General features: G+C 40.7%; 1 protein-coding gene across 8 annotated transcripts in view; it reads right to left on the reverse strand.

Annotated features, from left to right (window-relative positions):
• The window catches only part of PLCB1 (phospholipase C beta 1), a 680890-nt gene that overhangs the window by 442188 nt on the left and 226185 nt on the right, over window positions 1-12517 (reverse strand). For all 8 annotated transcript variants that reach the window (XR_012326222.1, XM_073792678.1, XM_073792679.1 and 5 more), the window contains exon 3: window positions 5962-6030. Coding sequence is in view for 7 of the 8 variants with exons in the window: in XM_073792678.1 (XP_073648779.1) it covers window positions 5962-6030 (69 nt within the window). In the remaining variant the exon portion in view is untranslated. The remainder of the gene's footprint in view (window positions 1-5961; window positions 6031-12517) is intronic.

Here is a 12517-nt window from a genome sequence, read left to right on the forward strand (position 1 = left end):
CCTCAGCCACCTCTCTGACTTTCACCTTTCTTTGCTGCACTCCACTGTAGCCACACTGGCCTCTTATTTGGTCTTCAAATATGCCAAGCTTGTTCCTACCTCAGGGCCTTTGCTCTTGCTGTGCCCTCTCTGCCTGGAATGCTTCTCCTTCTCTTAATTCATGTCTCTGCTTATATGATCTCAACTTATCAAGAGAACTTACTCACTAGGGCTCAATAAAACAAGAAGCCTCTTTATCACTCATGGTCTATGGTCTCCTGTCCTTGTTTTATTTGTCTCTGTGGGACTTATCAGTTATCTGTTTCCCTCACCCAGAGCGGTGCTGGAGGGAGCCTGCTCACAGGGTTGAAGGCTGTGGTGTACACTGCTTTCCAACTCTCGGTGATGTCAGAGTGTGGTTTGAAACCCATCAGGTTCGGAATATTCACCCAAAGGAAACCAGGAAACACAACAAACCAGGGATTTCCTTCCCTCCTTCCCACCATCTCCCTTCCTTCCTTCTTTCCTTCCTTCTTTCCTTCCTTCCTTCTCTCCTTCCTTCCTTCCCTCCTTCCCTCCTTCCTTCCTCCTCTCCATCTCCCTCCCTCCCTCCTTCCTTCCTTCCTTCTTTCTCCCCTCCCTCCCTTCCTTCCTTCCTTCCTTTTTCTTTCTTTCTCTCTCTTTTTTTGAAAGTCAGTTTACCACTACCACCTCTTCCCTACTCCGAAAAGGAATGTTAGATGAGAACAGAGTTATTTGTCTTTTTTGTTCATTGCTGTTTTCCTAGTGCCCAGAACAGTGCCTGGCAGAAACAGATACTCAATGTCCATTTGTCAAAACAATGATGAAATTGAAAAGCCATCATTTTTATATAAGGATTAGGAAAACAAAACCTGATCAGCTTTTAAAATTTAGTTTTACTCTAATCTACCTTAAGTGATTGTGGTGATATTATATACAGATTTCCCCCATTATCGAAAAGAAGAGCATCCCTGTAAAAGTTTTCACAAGCTGAAATGGCATAAAGTGAAGAAGCAATTACCTTAGGGCACATCTTGCTAAGGGAGGCACAAAATAAACTGAGAAAAAGCACAGATGCTCACAGACACGGCACAAAGCTGGGGTGGCTTGATGCTGAGTACCGTTCCCAGGAAAGGAGCTTGGTGGTGCCCCGCTCAAGGCTTACCTCTATAAGCGCTCTTCCGCCGCAAACAAAAGCTGAATGCTATTTTTCTGCTTTTCGCCATGTTTTGTAAAAGTGAAAATCCTCTTCAGATTTCTTTCATTTAGCTAAAACACATACTAATGTAGGCCTTTCGAAAAAAACGCAGTGGTGTAAAGTGAACTTTCGAAAAGTAGGGAGTACCTGTACCACCTAGAATTTAATTGTGACCTGGATATATACAAGGTATCTGTGTTCAAATTAATATCACACACTTGAAATACACTGCCTTTTACTGATAGGAGGAACTAGGTAATTGTCAGTTAAGCAAAAGAAGCAGTTTTCTTTGCACAAAATACAGGTTGAAAGTACTACCATAGACATATTTTTCAGTGATACTGCTGCATGCATATGGAGACCTGATCATGGACTAAAACCTGGGAGGGCCTCTGTAACTGTGGCATTACTCCCTCAGGAATCCAAAGCAAACCTAGAACTTTCAAGAAGTTCACATGAAAAATTTGACATGTCTTTCTTCTTTTCTTTTCTTTTTGTTTGCATAAGACCTTATCTTGGTTCAAATGTTACCTGACTTTTTTTCTTAAGTTCACCTGATTTGCTATGACCAAAGTAAGAAGTTTTAGGTCATGTAAACCTGCTGGACATGTTTTATAGTCTGTAAGATGGAGTGCCTTGGCTTGATTAACTGCCCTTAAAAGTTGGAATCAATACTTAACAAGACTTACACACCTAAAATCCTGTGCTCCCCCAACACCCATTTCATAGATGAGGAAGTAGAGGCACAGATAGAAAGAACAACTTAAGCTCAGTAATGGCAGAGTGGGCACCCAAAACCACATCTCCACTTTCTTAGTCCCATCTACTTTTCAACATTCCTAAGGATGAAATAATTCCTAAGAATCCTGAAGATAAAGAAACTATCTTTATCAGAAATGCTGCTGAAAACTTTCTGGGATAGCCTATAGAAAAAATACACTTCTTGTTGTGTTCTAGAACATACACTCACACACACACAAAAAAGTATCAGAAAACTTGCTCTGCACAAGACACTGATATTTTTCATTCTAGTTAGGCCTAATTCATTTTATTAATGCTATGCCACTAACAGATCAGAAACCACAGTGATAAACACTTCTTTAAAAAGCAAAGATCCTGTTGAAATGAAGATCCAGAGAGCATGTGTATATGGCATAGACAAGATGTATATAACACAGAACCTTTCTCTTTACATGTGCTTCATAAACCTGGGGGCGGGAGGGGGGATGGCAAGGTAGGGAAGGTGGAAGGGGAGACAAAGGAGAGAGCAAGAAAGGAAACATAAATACATTTTAGATTTCAAAGGATAAGATTTTTTTAGTGTGATTTTTCCTTTTGGATAAAAATCTCCCAATTTCTCTCCAGTGAGAAATTTCAAAACTGGTAACTTGAACAAAAGCTGTGTACAGAAAAGCAGATCTGGAATCGTATGCATTGCGTTGGGAGTCTACATTTAAAATTCATTAACGGGGCAACACGTAGAAGCTTTTTCATGTCCTATAAATGTTATTTCAAATCACAGCAGGCATAGAAAACAGTTCATCTTCAACTAGATTGTGAATTTTTATATAATGAGATGCTGTGAAAAACAAAAATAATATGAATACACAGATAAATATTTGCAGGGTGCCTGGGTGTTTTGATAAATAGTATCTGCTCCACACATGTTCCGCCTTCCTCTCTGATCTATAAGCCCCCACAGAAAGTCCTCCACTCAATCTGTCTTCATATTACATTGTCTTCTTGTCCTAAGTTCCCAAGCTTTTCTCACTCCATACTGGTTGGTGTCTTTACACTTTGTAATTGTCCTGCTGCTTCTGTTCTAGCCAACACAATGGTCCCCTCTTATTTAGTTTTCCTCCTCCGGTCCATATGCCTCCTTCTATGAGGTGGCTATGCTGCAATCATTCTGGAATACTCTGGAGGAAACTAGCTTCTCTTTTGGTCCCTGCCACATAGAACTGCTGCCACATGGGAAGCTGGGAGCTGCCAGGGATGGTGTGCAGAGGTGGCCACCATGGGGACCCTGAGGATGGAAAGGGAATCCCTTCCAGCACCTTGGAAGCCAGTTTGGTGAGAGAAAGAGGCACCTATTCTTTGGTGACAATTTTTTGAGCAGCTGAATGCGACTTCATCTAAACCCAGAAATTCCACTGAATTGTTCAATACGTTCCAATCATTTTTTAATAAATTATCTTTTTATTTATCCAGTTCAAGCCAAGGTTTTCTTTTGTAACTTAAAGACTTTAGAACTGGCATTAATACCTACTTCTTTCTTGCCTGTCCATCCACCAAGCCCCTTTCAGCCAAGCCCCTGCTCCAATCTCTCTTTATAACATCAACTTTTTCAAGCTGAGTGAAATGAATCTGACTTCTTGCAAATCTGATTGTGATTTTAATAATAATAAATACAAAAATAATGATGATAATACCAACAACAGTGGCTACTACTGAATGCGTGCTTACTATATAGTGGTGATGAGTTCAGGCAGCAGTGTTCAAATTTTGTGGCAAATTTACTTTTCAAAACCCTGATGCCACATTGCACATTTAATTAGATTCTTGTAGCATCTCTGGAAGTAGACAACAAGGATCAGCCTTTTTTGAAAGCTCTCCAGGTAATTCTACAAGCTCTTAAATTTGAGAACTTCTCTGCTAAATCTTTGCCAATGAATTATTTTATTTAATCCTTACAGCAATGATATGAAGTAGGCATTTATTATTAGTAGCATTAGTATGAGTATTATCACTATTTAGCCAGCGAGGAAGAAGTCACAGGAATTTCACACAGGTAACATGTGACAGAATCCGGCTTTGAAAATATTAAAATAGATTGAGGTGCTTGAACCCCAGCAGGGAATAGGAAGTGAAAAAAAAAAAAAAACAAGAACATGGATAATCCACAGAGAAAGCAAATCTTAGTGGAAAAAAACAGTAAAAGCCAGAGCACTCTGAGTGTTGAAATCTGTCCTCAATAGAAGCCTTTTAGAATCTAATAGTGGTTTATCAACTGAGCAGAGTACACACCCTAGTTCTGTTCATTTCTCATCATTCAACAGACATTTATCAAACCACGTACATAAATGAAACACTTAACTGATAAGCAGGCTGTGGGCTGCAGTAAAAGAGTCAAGCTTGAAAGCAAGTCTCCATGTGTCAGAAGAATTGACTTGAATTCCCTAAGTCCAGAAACAAAGGGGGTCTGATAGAGGGTAGGCAACTGTCTTTAACCAATACTGACAATGAAACTTCAAGTTAGGCCAATAAACTTGCGTTGAAAGACAAACTTCATAACTGTTATCAATATAGTTCTCAGAACTATCAATAACAGGCTTACATGAAACCTGGCTGAAATGTTGTTGAGAGAAGAAGAAAAAACTTTGTTTTCTACCCTGAAAATTGAACAATTTTGAATCATCAACAAAGCATTAATGATGATAAGCTTGATACAAAACCGAAAGACCAAACCAATGAAATATCATTGTATTACTAAGAGATGAATGTAAATAATGGGCCGTTTTCACATGAAACACCTATAGAAACCCTCTTGAAAATAATTCTGATTTTTCTCTTTTCATTTTCCACATTTTCCTGTAGATCATCTTAACCCCTTCAGCAATAAAAGCAGTATTTGCCTGTTTGCTCTATGACAAAATTTGCCAGCAACTACTGCACTGTTAGGTATCTGAAGAATAATCATTGTAGGTGACTTTTTCCCTTCCTGCATCTCCACAGCAACAGCTAATTTTTGATGTCAAAGAAAGTGTTTTGACTTTTTAAGGAATAAAACAAAAGTTGCAGGTAGATACTCAAATAGAAAATCGCTAGTTTTATATCAATTATGGAAGGAGGCAAGAGTCCCTGAATGGCACCTGTACTTCCCTATTTGCCAATATTCTCTGTGCTACAGAAGAAGTCTTTAAAGTATTAAAATTTAAATAGAGTAACGAGTAGTTTCCCACTTTGATGGCAAGTCAACACATCTTGCTACTATACCCTACCAGATAATCTAAATTTTTAAAATATATGTATGTTTTATTCAATAATTTTTTTTGGCCATACCGCATGGCATGCGGGATCTTAGTTACCAGACCAGGGAATGAACCCATGCCCCCTGCAGTGGAAGCACAGAGTCTTAACCACTGGACAGCCAGGGAAGTCCCATATTCAACATTTTCAAACCATCTTCCAAAACTAAATAAACTGCAAACACTGCTTTAGATATTTCTTCAGTAAGTTTTTCAAACCCAAGCTAGTTGACATTCCACATAACTGATCCCAAAGTCTGCGGGTGTTCACTAGGAACATTTGCAGAAAGATCTGACACTCTCTGGCTTCATGGATGGAATGATTCCAACTGCAAAGCATTTGAGCTAAAGGGTCTTGTTTATCTGTCTAAAAGGTTAGTCCACGTATGCTCACGAGGCTCAAGGAATTTTTCAAACACTTTTAAGCACGTTTTGAATATTTAGAATTACCCAGTAACTTTGGCATTGTTTGTTTTTTTTTCCAAAACAAAAATAAGATTCGAGGGCATAAAGCAAGCCCCATGTCCAACTGCCTCTATATTTGCTCGTTGTTTCCGTCTTTTAACAAAAATGGTAGTGTTTAGAGCATACTGGTCTCTGAAAGGACTGGCTGTTTTATTGCGTTTTATAACATCTACAACAGAGAAACTTTTAACTGGGGCAATTAATTGATACCAGGACACAGCTAAATAATCAAGGCAGCAGCTGGTGTGCATACTACACTCCACTTCCTACCTTGGGAGCCTTGGCGTGTTTCCCACATCTGGCATCTTTGACAAGGCTGAGATCTAACAGCTCCGTCTCCTGGAAGGCAAAAATGTGAAATCGTTAAGCATACACACAGATCCTTTTTCTTTGTTTTATAGCATTGACATCACTTTAAAAAATAATATTATCTTAAGACTTGCCTGAAAATTTCTCTGCGGTTGGGATATTTTTCCTCTTACATGCATTGCCTATCGATCGAATTGGAATGGAAACAAAAAGATAGCTACCTGCTAGTTCTTCAGTTTTATATATATATATGTCATAATACATTTTGAAATGTATAATATGTGTGGTTTGGGTCTCCAGCCTATCGTACAAGCCATTCCTAAGTCATGATGAATCAGGCCTTCCTGTTCCCTTGTTGAAAAATAATCCTGAGAGTCACTCTGAGTGTAGGTGAGGATTTGTGAGCGGGGTGGGGGATTAGGATGGGGAAGAGGAAGGAGGTGCTCCCCTCAGCTCACAGGATACCCAGCCCACCTGGCCAAGGTAAAGACGCAGACCTGCCTCCCCTACCTGCACCCCAGCCTTTTGCACACATCCCTTATGCCCTGATCTTTTCATTTATTCACTATATATTACTGAACACCTATAACATGCAAGTTACTCTAGGGTACAAGACATATAAGATATGGCTGCATAGGGGCTTCCCTGGTGGCACAGTGGTTGAGAGTCCGCCTGCCGATGCAGGAGACACCGGTTCGTGCCCGGTCCGGGAAGATCCCACGTGCCGCGGAGCGGCTGGGCCCGTGAGCCATGGCTGCTAAGCCTGCGCGTCCGGAGCCTGTGCTCCGCAACGGGAGAGGCCACAACAGTGAGAGGCCCGCGTACCACAAAAAAAAAAAAAAAAAAAAAAGATATGGCTGCTTCTCTGGATGGACCTGTGGAGTAAAGTGTACGCATAAGACAAGGGAGAGCATGCTAATGCCAACTTTAAAGTTAACTGCTGGGGGGGGGGGGGTGCGGTCAACAGAGAAAAGATCATTTTTCCCTGAGAGGCTCAGAAAAAAGTCTGTGGAGCACAGAGAAGTGGGGAGGGAAGGGGCTCACCCAGCTGGAGTGTACCACATGAGCAAATATCCAGACAAGAGAGGACCAGAGGTTCGGGCAGAACCTTGAGGTCTTCATGGCCCTTAGTGCTCAGAGCAGGAGAATAATGCATGGGAAGTGGGTGGGAAGAAGAGGGGGATAAGGGGGCATCCAAGAGTGAGGAAGACCACAAGGGAAGGCACAGTGGCAGTGGGGGAGGGGATCCACATGGCCGACATTCAGAATTCCATATGCTGAACATATGAAGAAAAATCATGGGAGATGAGACCAGAAAGGGATTTGGGCAAAAGGATGGAAACATTGAAAGTCTGGCTAAGGTCACTGAGCCATGAAATTTGGGACACACACGTCACCGAGTTATCCGGTGAACTCTGCCACCAGCCAGATGAGACTGTGGTGCAATAAGCAGAGCCATCCAACCTGTTTTCTAGAGAAGGAGCCAGTGGGATTCAGGCATCTACTCCCATCTCCCAGCGGGAGGAACTGCATCTGGACAGGAGTGGCTATAATTTCTCATAGGCCCCAACATCTACAAGGACTGGCGCCATGGGTTCCCAGACAATTCCTTCAAACAGCTGCCCCTGATTCCAAATGTTTGGTGCAAAATGGTCTGATTATTTTCCTGAGCCTAAGGTTGATTTCATGATTGCAGCATAATAAGGGTCAAAGATGAGATGGAATCTCTCCACTGGGGTGCAAACCACACAGCAGGTCCAATAGAACACCTGGCCCCGCATACCTCTCCGTGGGCTGCAGGAGGACAGGAAACAGCACCTTCTCTTCTTTTGCTCACACTGGCCTTGTAAGTTTGCTTTCCCCCATTTTAGTGAATTCCTTAACCCATTCTCTATTGTGCATGACTCTGTGGAAACCCTCCTAAACCCTGGGGTGTGACAGGTAGCAACCCAGCAAGGATCCTGCAAGACAGAGTAGCAGGTGCCATGGTTCCCCCAAGGACGCACCATCCACAATATCAAAGGTCACCTAGTGAGTGTTAGAAACCAATGGTATCAACTGCTGGACTCAAGGCCTCACTGCGGCAAATGCATACAAAGCATTCAGATGTGAAGAGGTGGAGCATTTGGCCCAGGTTTCTTCATCTCCATGGCAATGGCAGCAAAAACATTTGTTGAAAGAGGAGTTAACAGGAAGAGAACCAAGCTTGAAGAAGCTTAATCTAGAAGACCAGAACTGAGTAGAGTGTTAAAAGACAGGAGACCAAATGAGGGTAGAGGTATTGGGGACAAAGATGAGAGTGATGATAAGGAGGTAGAATTGACTAAAGGAAAGACAGGAGGCATCTACAGCTCTAGGGGTTCCAGCTTCCTCGCTGGGGCTTGGAAGTTTGGGCAAAATGATACTGCATTTTGGAGATGCTGGCTTGAGGGCTTTATCCAAGTGGAAATACCAGTCATTAATTCAGTCGAGCATTACTTATTGAATGCTGCAATGTGTTAGGTACAGGCTAGGTACTGAGGAATGATAGCTCAAAATACAAAGAGGAGCTCATGCACAAAGCTAATGATTACACTCTAAAGGAGACATTTCAAAGTGCACTGCAGACGTGGACTACAAAGGGCTATGGCATCTTTTCAGCTGACGCGCGAGGAGGAAAAGGAGTTTGCCAGCCTCATAATTCTGTGTGTTTGGTGGGGAGGGTTCCAGGGAGAGGAAACAGCAGTTACAAATGCACAGAGTCAGGAGTCCTGTGCAGAAAACAAGTCACTCTGGACACACAGCAGAAGCTCATGGAGAGTTATCAGTCACTTCTGAACTTAGCAGTCGTTATCTGCACGTCCTCTTTGTAATTATTCATAAAACACTGGCATGTATGTTTGATGGTTTGATGCACTTTTCCATAAATGTGGCATGATGTTCTTTTATATATGCAGAATAAAAATCACGCACACATACACGGTACATTTACCTAATTGTATAACATTTTCTATTCAAGGAAATTCCAGTTGAATAAACAATAGACTTAAACTTTACTTATTTGTTTTTATACACAAAGCCCAAACTGAGTTCACAAGGAAATAGACCTTAGCAGGCAGCATTCTATAGACTTTTCTATTACAGATCATGAACGCTGTCTTCTACTTTCAGCTCAAGAGGAAACATTCATTTCCCAAGTCACAGGGGGGTAGTTAGCGCCAGCTGCCCTAAGTTTTCATTCTGATACCACAGCGACTCTGGAGCACGTGTAAAATCGTGCGTGCAGGAAAACCACCGCAGGGCACTCTCAGCGTGGGTAATGTGGCATAGGAAAGACCCAGGTGGAAATCTATCCACGGACTCATTCGGTTAGAAAGCCATGATTAAAATAGTTTCCCACTTCTATTAACACACAACAGCCACCCCTCTGGGACTTAACTACATCCTATTTGCTCCTCCACTAAAAAGAAAATGAGGAACTCAATGCATGGGACCACAAAAATGTTACTTGTGTCATTAAAACTTTTCTAGGTTAATTTTCTTGTGTTAATAGTTTTAACATCCCACTTGCATGATGAGAAAGCAGGAAAATGGTCCCTTTCTCAATTCATTTAAGAGTTACTGTTTTCCAGTTTACGGGATTTACTATTCCTTTACTCTTTTCTTTAAGAAAGGGAGGGCCCATGATTTTTAAGTGGAAAACCTGGGTTTGAGGAAGGGCCCTAAAATTAACTAGTCATGTATTTGGCCAATTATCAGACCACACTTAGCATCAATTGTATCATCTATAAAATGAGTATGATAATACTTTCTATATCAGTGGTTCTCAAAGGCTGCACTGGAGTCACCTAGAATACCTGTTAAAACATAAATTGGCTGAGCACCATCCATCAGAGTTTCTGGTTCAGTGGGACTGCGACAGGCCTGAGGATCTGCATCTCTCAGGTGATGCTGTTGCCACTGGTCCATGGAGCATACTGAAAAGCACTGATGTACTAATTCATAGGGTTGTTATCATAAGGCTTTTTAGATGAACATGATTGATAAAACTATACACTACTTATACTATGTTGTATGACGAACTTAAAACAGTCATTTCTTTATATAGGGAACTGTCAAATAAAAATTTTATACCTACTGAATGCAAAAGTGTGCCTAATGGTGAATAACCTAGGCTCAGATTTGACTTAATTAAACATAAACTATCGAATGACAAATGCCACTAACTCCTATTCTAATGTGTCCTTAGCATTAAATTTTACTCTGTAGAATAAATGCCTCTATTCAGAAATTCAAGCAATCATTGAAATTGTTTTATTTTTGTTGAAAATGCTACACTATATATCTTTTGTGTTACACTTCATAACATTAGAGACATTTAGAAAAGTGAAAGGAGGAAATTTGTTCTCTCTTGCCTCTAAGCCCATCCAACAAGGAAAGGGTATTGGGGTGCCCAAAGCCCTGTGGGCTACCTGAACCAGCAAAGGAAGAATGAACTAACAGAAACCCTTTATTTCCAAGGCCCACAATGGCCCCTGCAAAGCTTGGAGACCACATTCCTAGGACCCCCGATGCATGCCCTGAAGTGTGGACAGATGTGTCTTCTCTCTAGGTCAGTATGGACAAAAGTGAATTAACAGTAATCAGGGATTTACTTTTGATAGTTTGAATGAGTGATGAGAAAACTGAGACAGACGAGCTAAGGGAAGACGAAATTATCTCTGATGTTTACTATTCAGCAGAAGGATTTCAATCCATCAGCCACCAACACACTGTGAAGTAGATGATCCATGAAATGCACTGAAAACTCAAGAAAGAATACGATTTAAAACGCAACCCTCTTCCAGGATACCAATTTCTGTGCATTGTAACCAAATTCCATTTGTCACCCATTATAATAACGTGCTTCAAGTTCACACAATATATAATCAGAGCAGCGATTACAGTCATAAACATTACACAGGGAAGATATTAATGGCTGGGTATGTATACCTCCCCGTGTGGTATATTCATTAAGATGTTCAACCTCAATTTCCCAAAAGTAGAAGACATTAATATGTTTTATTGACTGCCAACCCCCCTAAAATGTCCAATGTTTAAATAAAACAACTTTAGAGTCAGTTAATGAAGTGTTTTATTTTAAAGAGAAGCAGACAAAATAGACTCTTTGTTCCTTAACTTGATTCCACTTCTGAGGGAGTGAAAATGTATTTAGTATACCTCTCAAAAAGTCCTTGCACCCTGTTTCACCTGGTCTCTTGTTGTCTTTGTTCCCTAGCCTCGATTCTTCTCTTTTTTTCCCAGCCTGCAATGGAAACTCAGAGTAGGAAACGTCCAAGGAAATGAGATGCCCAGGTCATCAATACCAAGCAGCAGAGAAAAGAGAAAGTTGATACATCTGGATTTCTTTATTTAAGAAATTCTATGTTTAATATGGTGCAAATTTCATAGAACTAAAAGGCGGAACACTTAAGTTGTCTCTCAGAATTATCATTTGTAACCTATGCATTATTAAGCCAGTTACCACAGATGTCTGTGCCTTGAATCCTTATCTGTCAAACAGAGATGCCAACGCCAGCAATACCTTTCTCAGTGGGCTGCTGTTCAATCAACTGAGATATTAAACTGAGATCTCCACTTAGCAAGCAGGGAGTCCTGCATACATATACATCCTTATTCTTGTAATAGTTCCCATTCTAAGTGAAAGGGAAAAGACCCCAGTAGAAAAGCCAAAAATGGATAGGTAAAGCATCTAGAAGAAAAGCACAGAATGCAAACAAAGAAACAAACAAAATGTGATATGAAAATCTAGTACTCCAGAGATAGTTCATAAAACAAAATAAGAGAATAAAGTAAGAGGCAACTTGTAGAGGAAATTGGTTTTACTTTTAATGTCACAGTTAAATGCGAAATATCAATAAGACTAATATTTGAAATGGAGAAAAAGCAATGAACTAGTTCATGTGTTATGAACTGTAACTATTGACAGTTTTGAGCTAATAAAATAAAACTGAAAAAAATTACTGTAATGAGATAAAAGTTTCCTATCACTAAAAGAGGCAAAGTCAAATAATATAATTAATAATAACAACAGCAATAATACTTTTAACTACTACCAACAGAGAACCAACCACGTGCCGAGAATTGTAAGATAATTCGTACATATTATCTCATCAGTCTTGGCAGCACCACTGTCATGAGTATTATATTCCTCCCCTTTGCAGATGAGAGAACTGACGGAGACCTTCAGTGACAATTGCTAGTCAGTTAAACAACTGCATCAGGAACCCAACATTTTGCCCACCTGTAGCAAGCCGAATTCCAAGCTGGCCATCACGACTCCTGCCCCTGACGTCCATGCCTCTGTGCAATCCCCTCCCGCTTAGTGCGGTCAGGACCTGCAGCTTGCTTCTAGCCAACAGAGTATGGCAAATGTGATGGACTATTCCTCTCATGATTATGTAACCTTATATGGCAAATGCGAAGACATCTTGCAGGTGTCATTGAAGTCTCTGAACAGATGACTTAAATTTAACTG

Source organism: Tursiops truncatus, chromosome 15 (genome assembly GCF_011762595.2).
Source record: "Tursiops truncatus isolate mTurTru1 chromosome 15, mTurTru1.mat.Y, whole genome shotgun sequence".
Taxonomy (NCBI): domain Eukaryota; kingdom Metazoa; phylum Chordata; class Mammalia; order Artiodactyla; family Delphinidae; genus Tursiops; species Tursiops truncatus.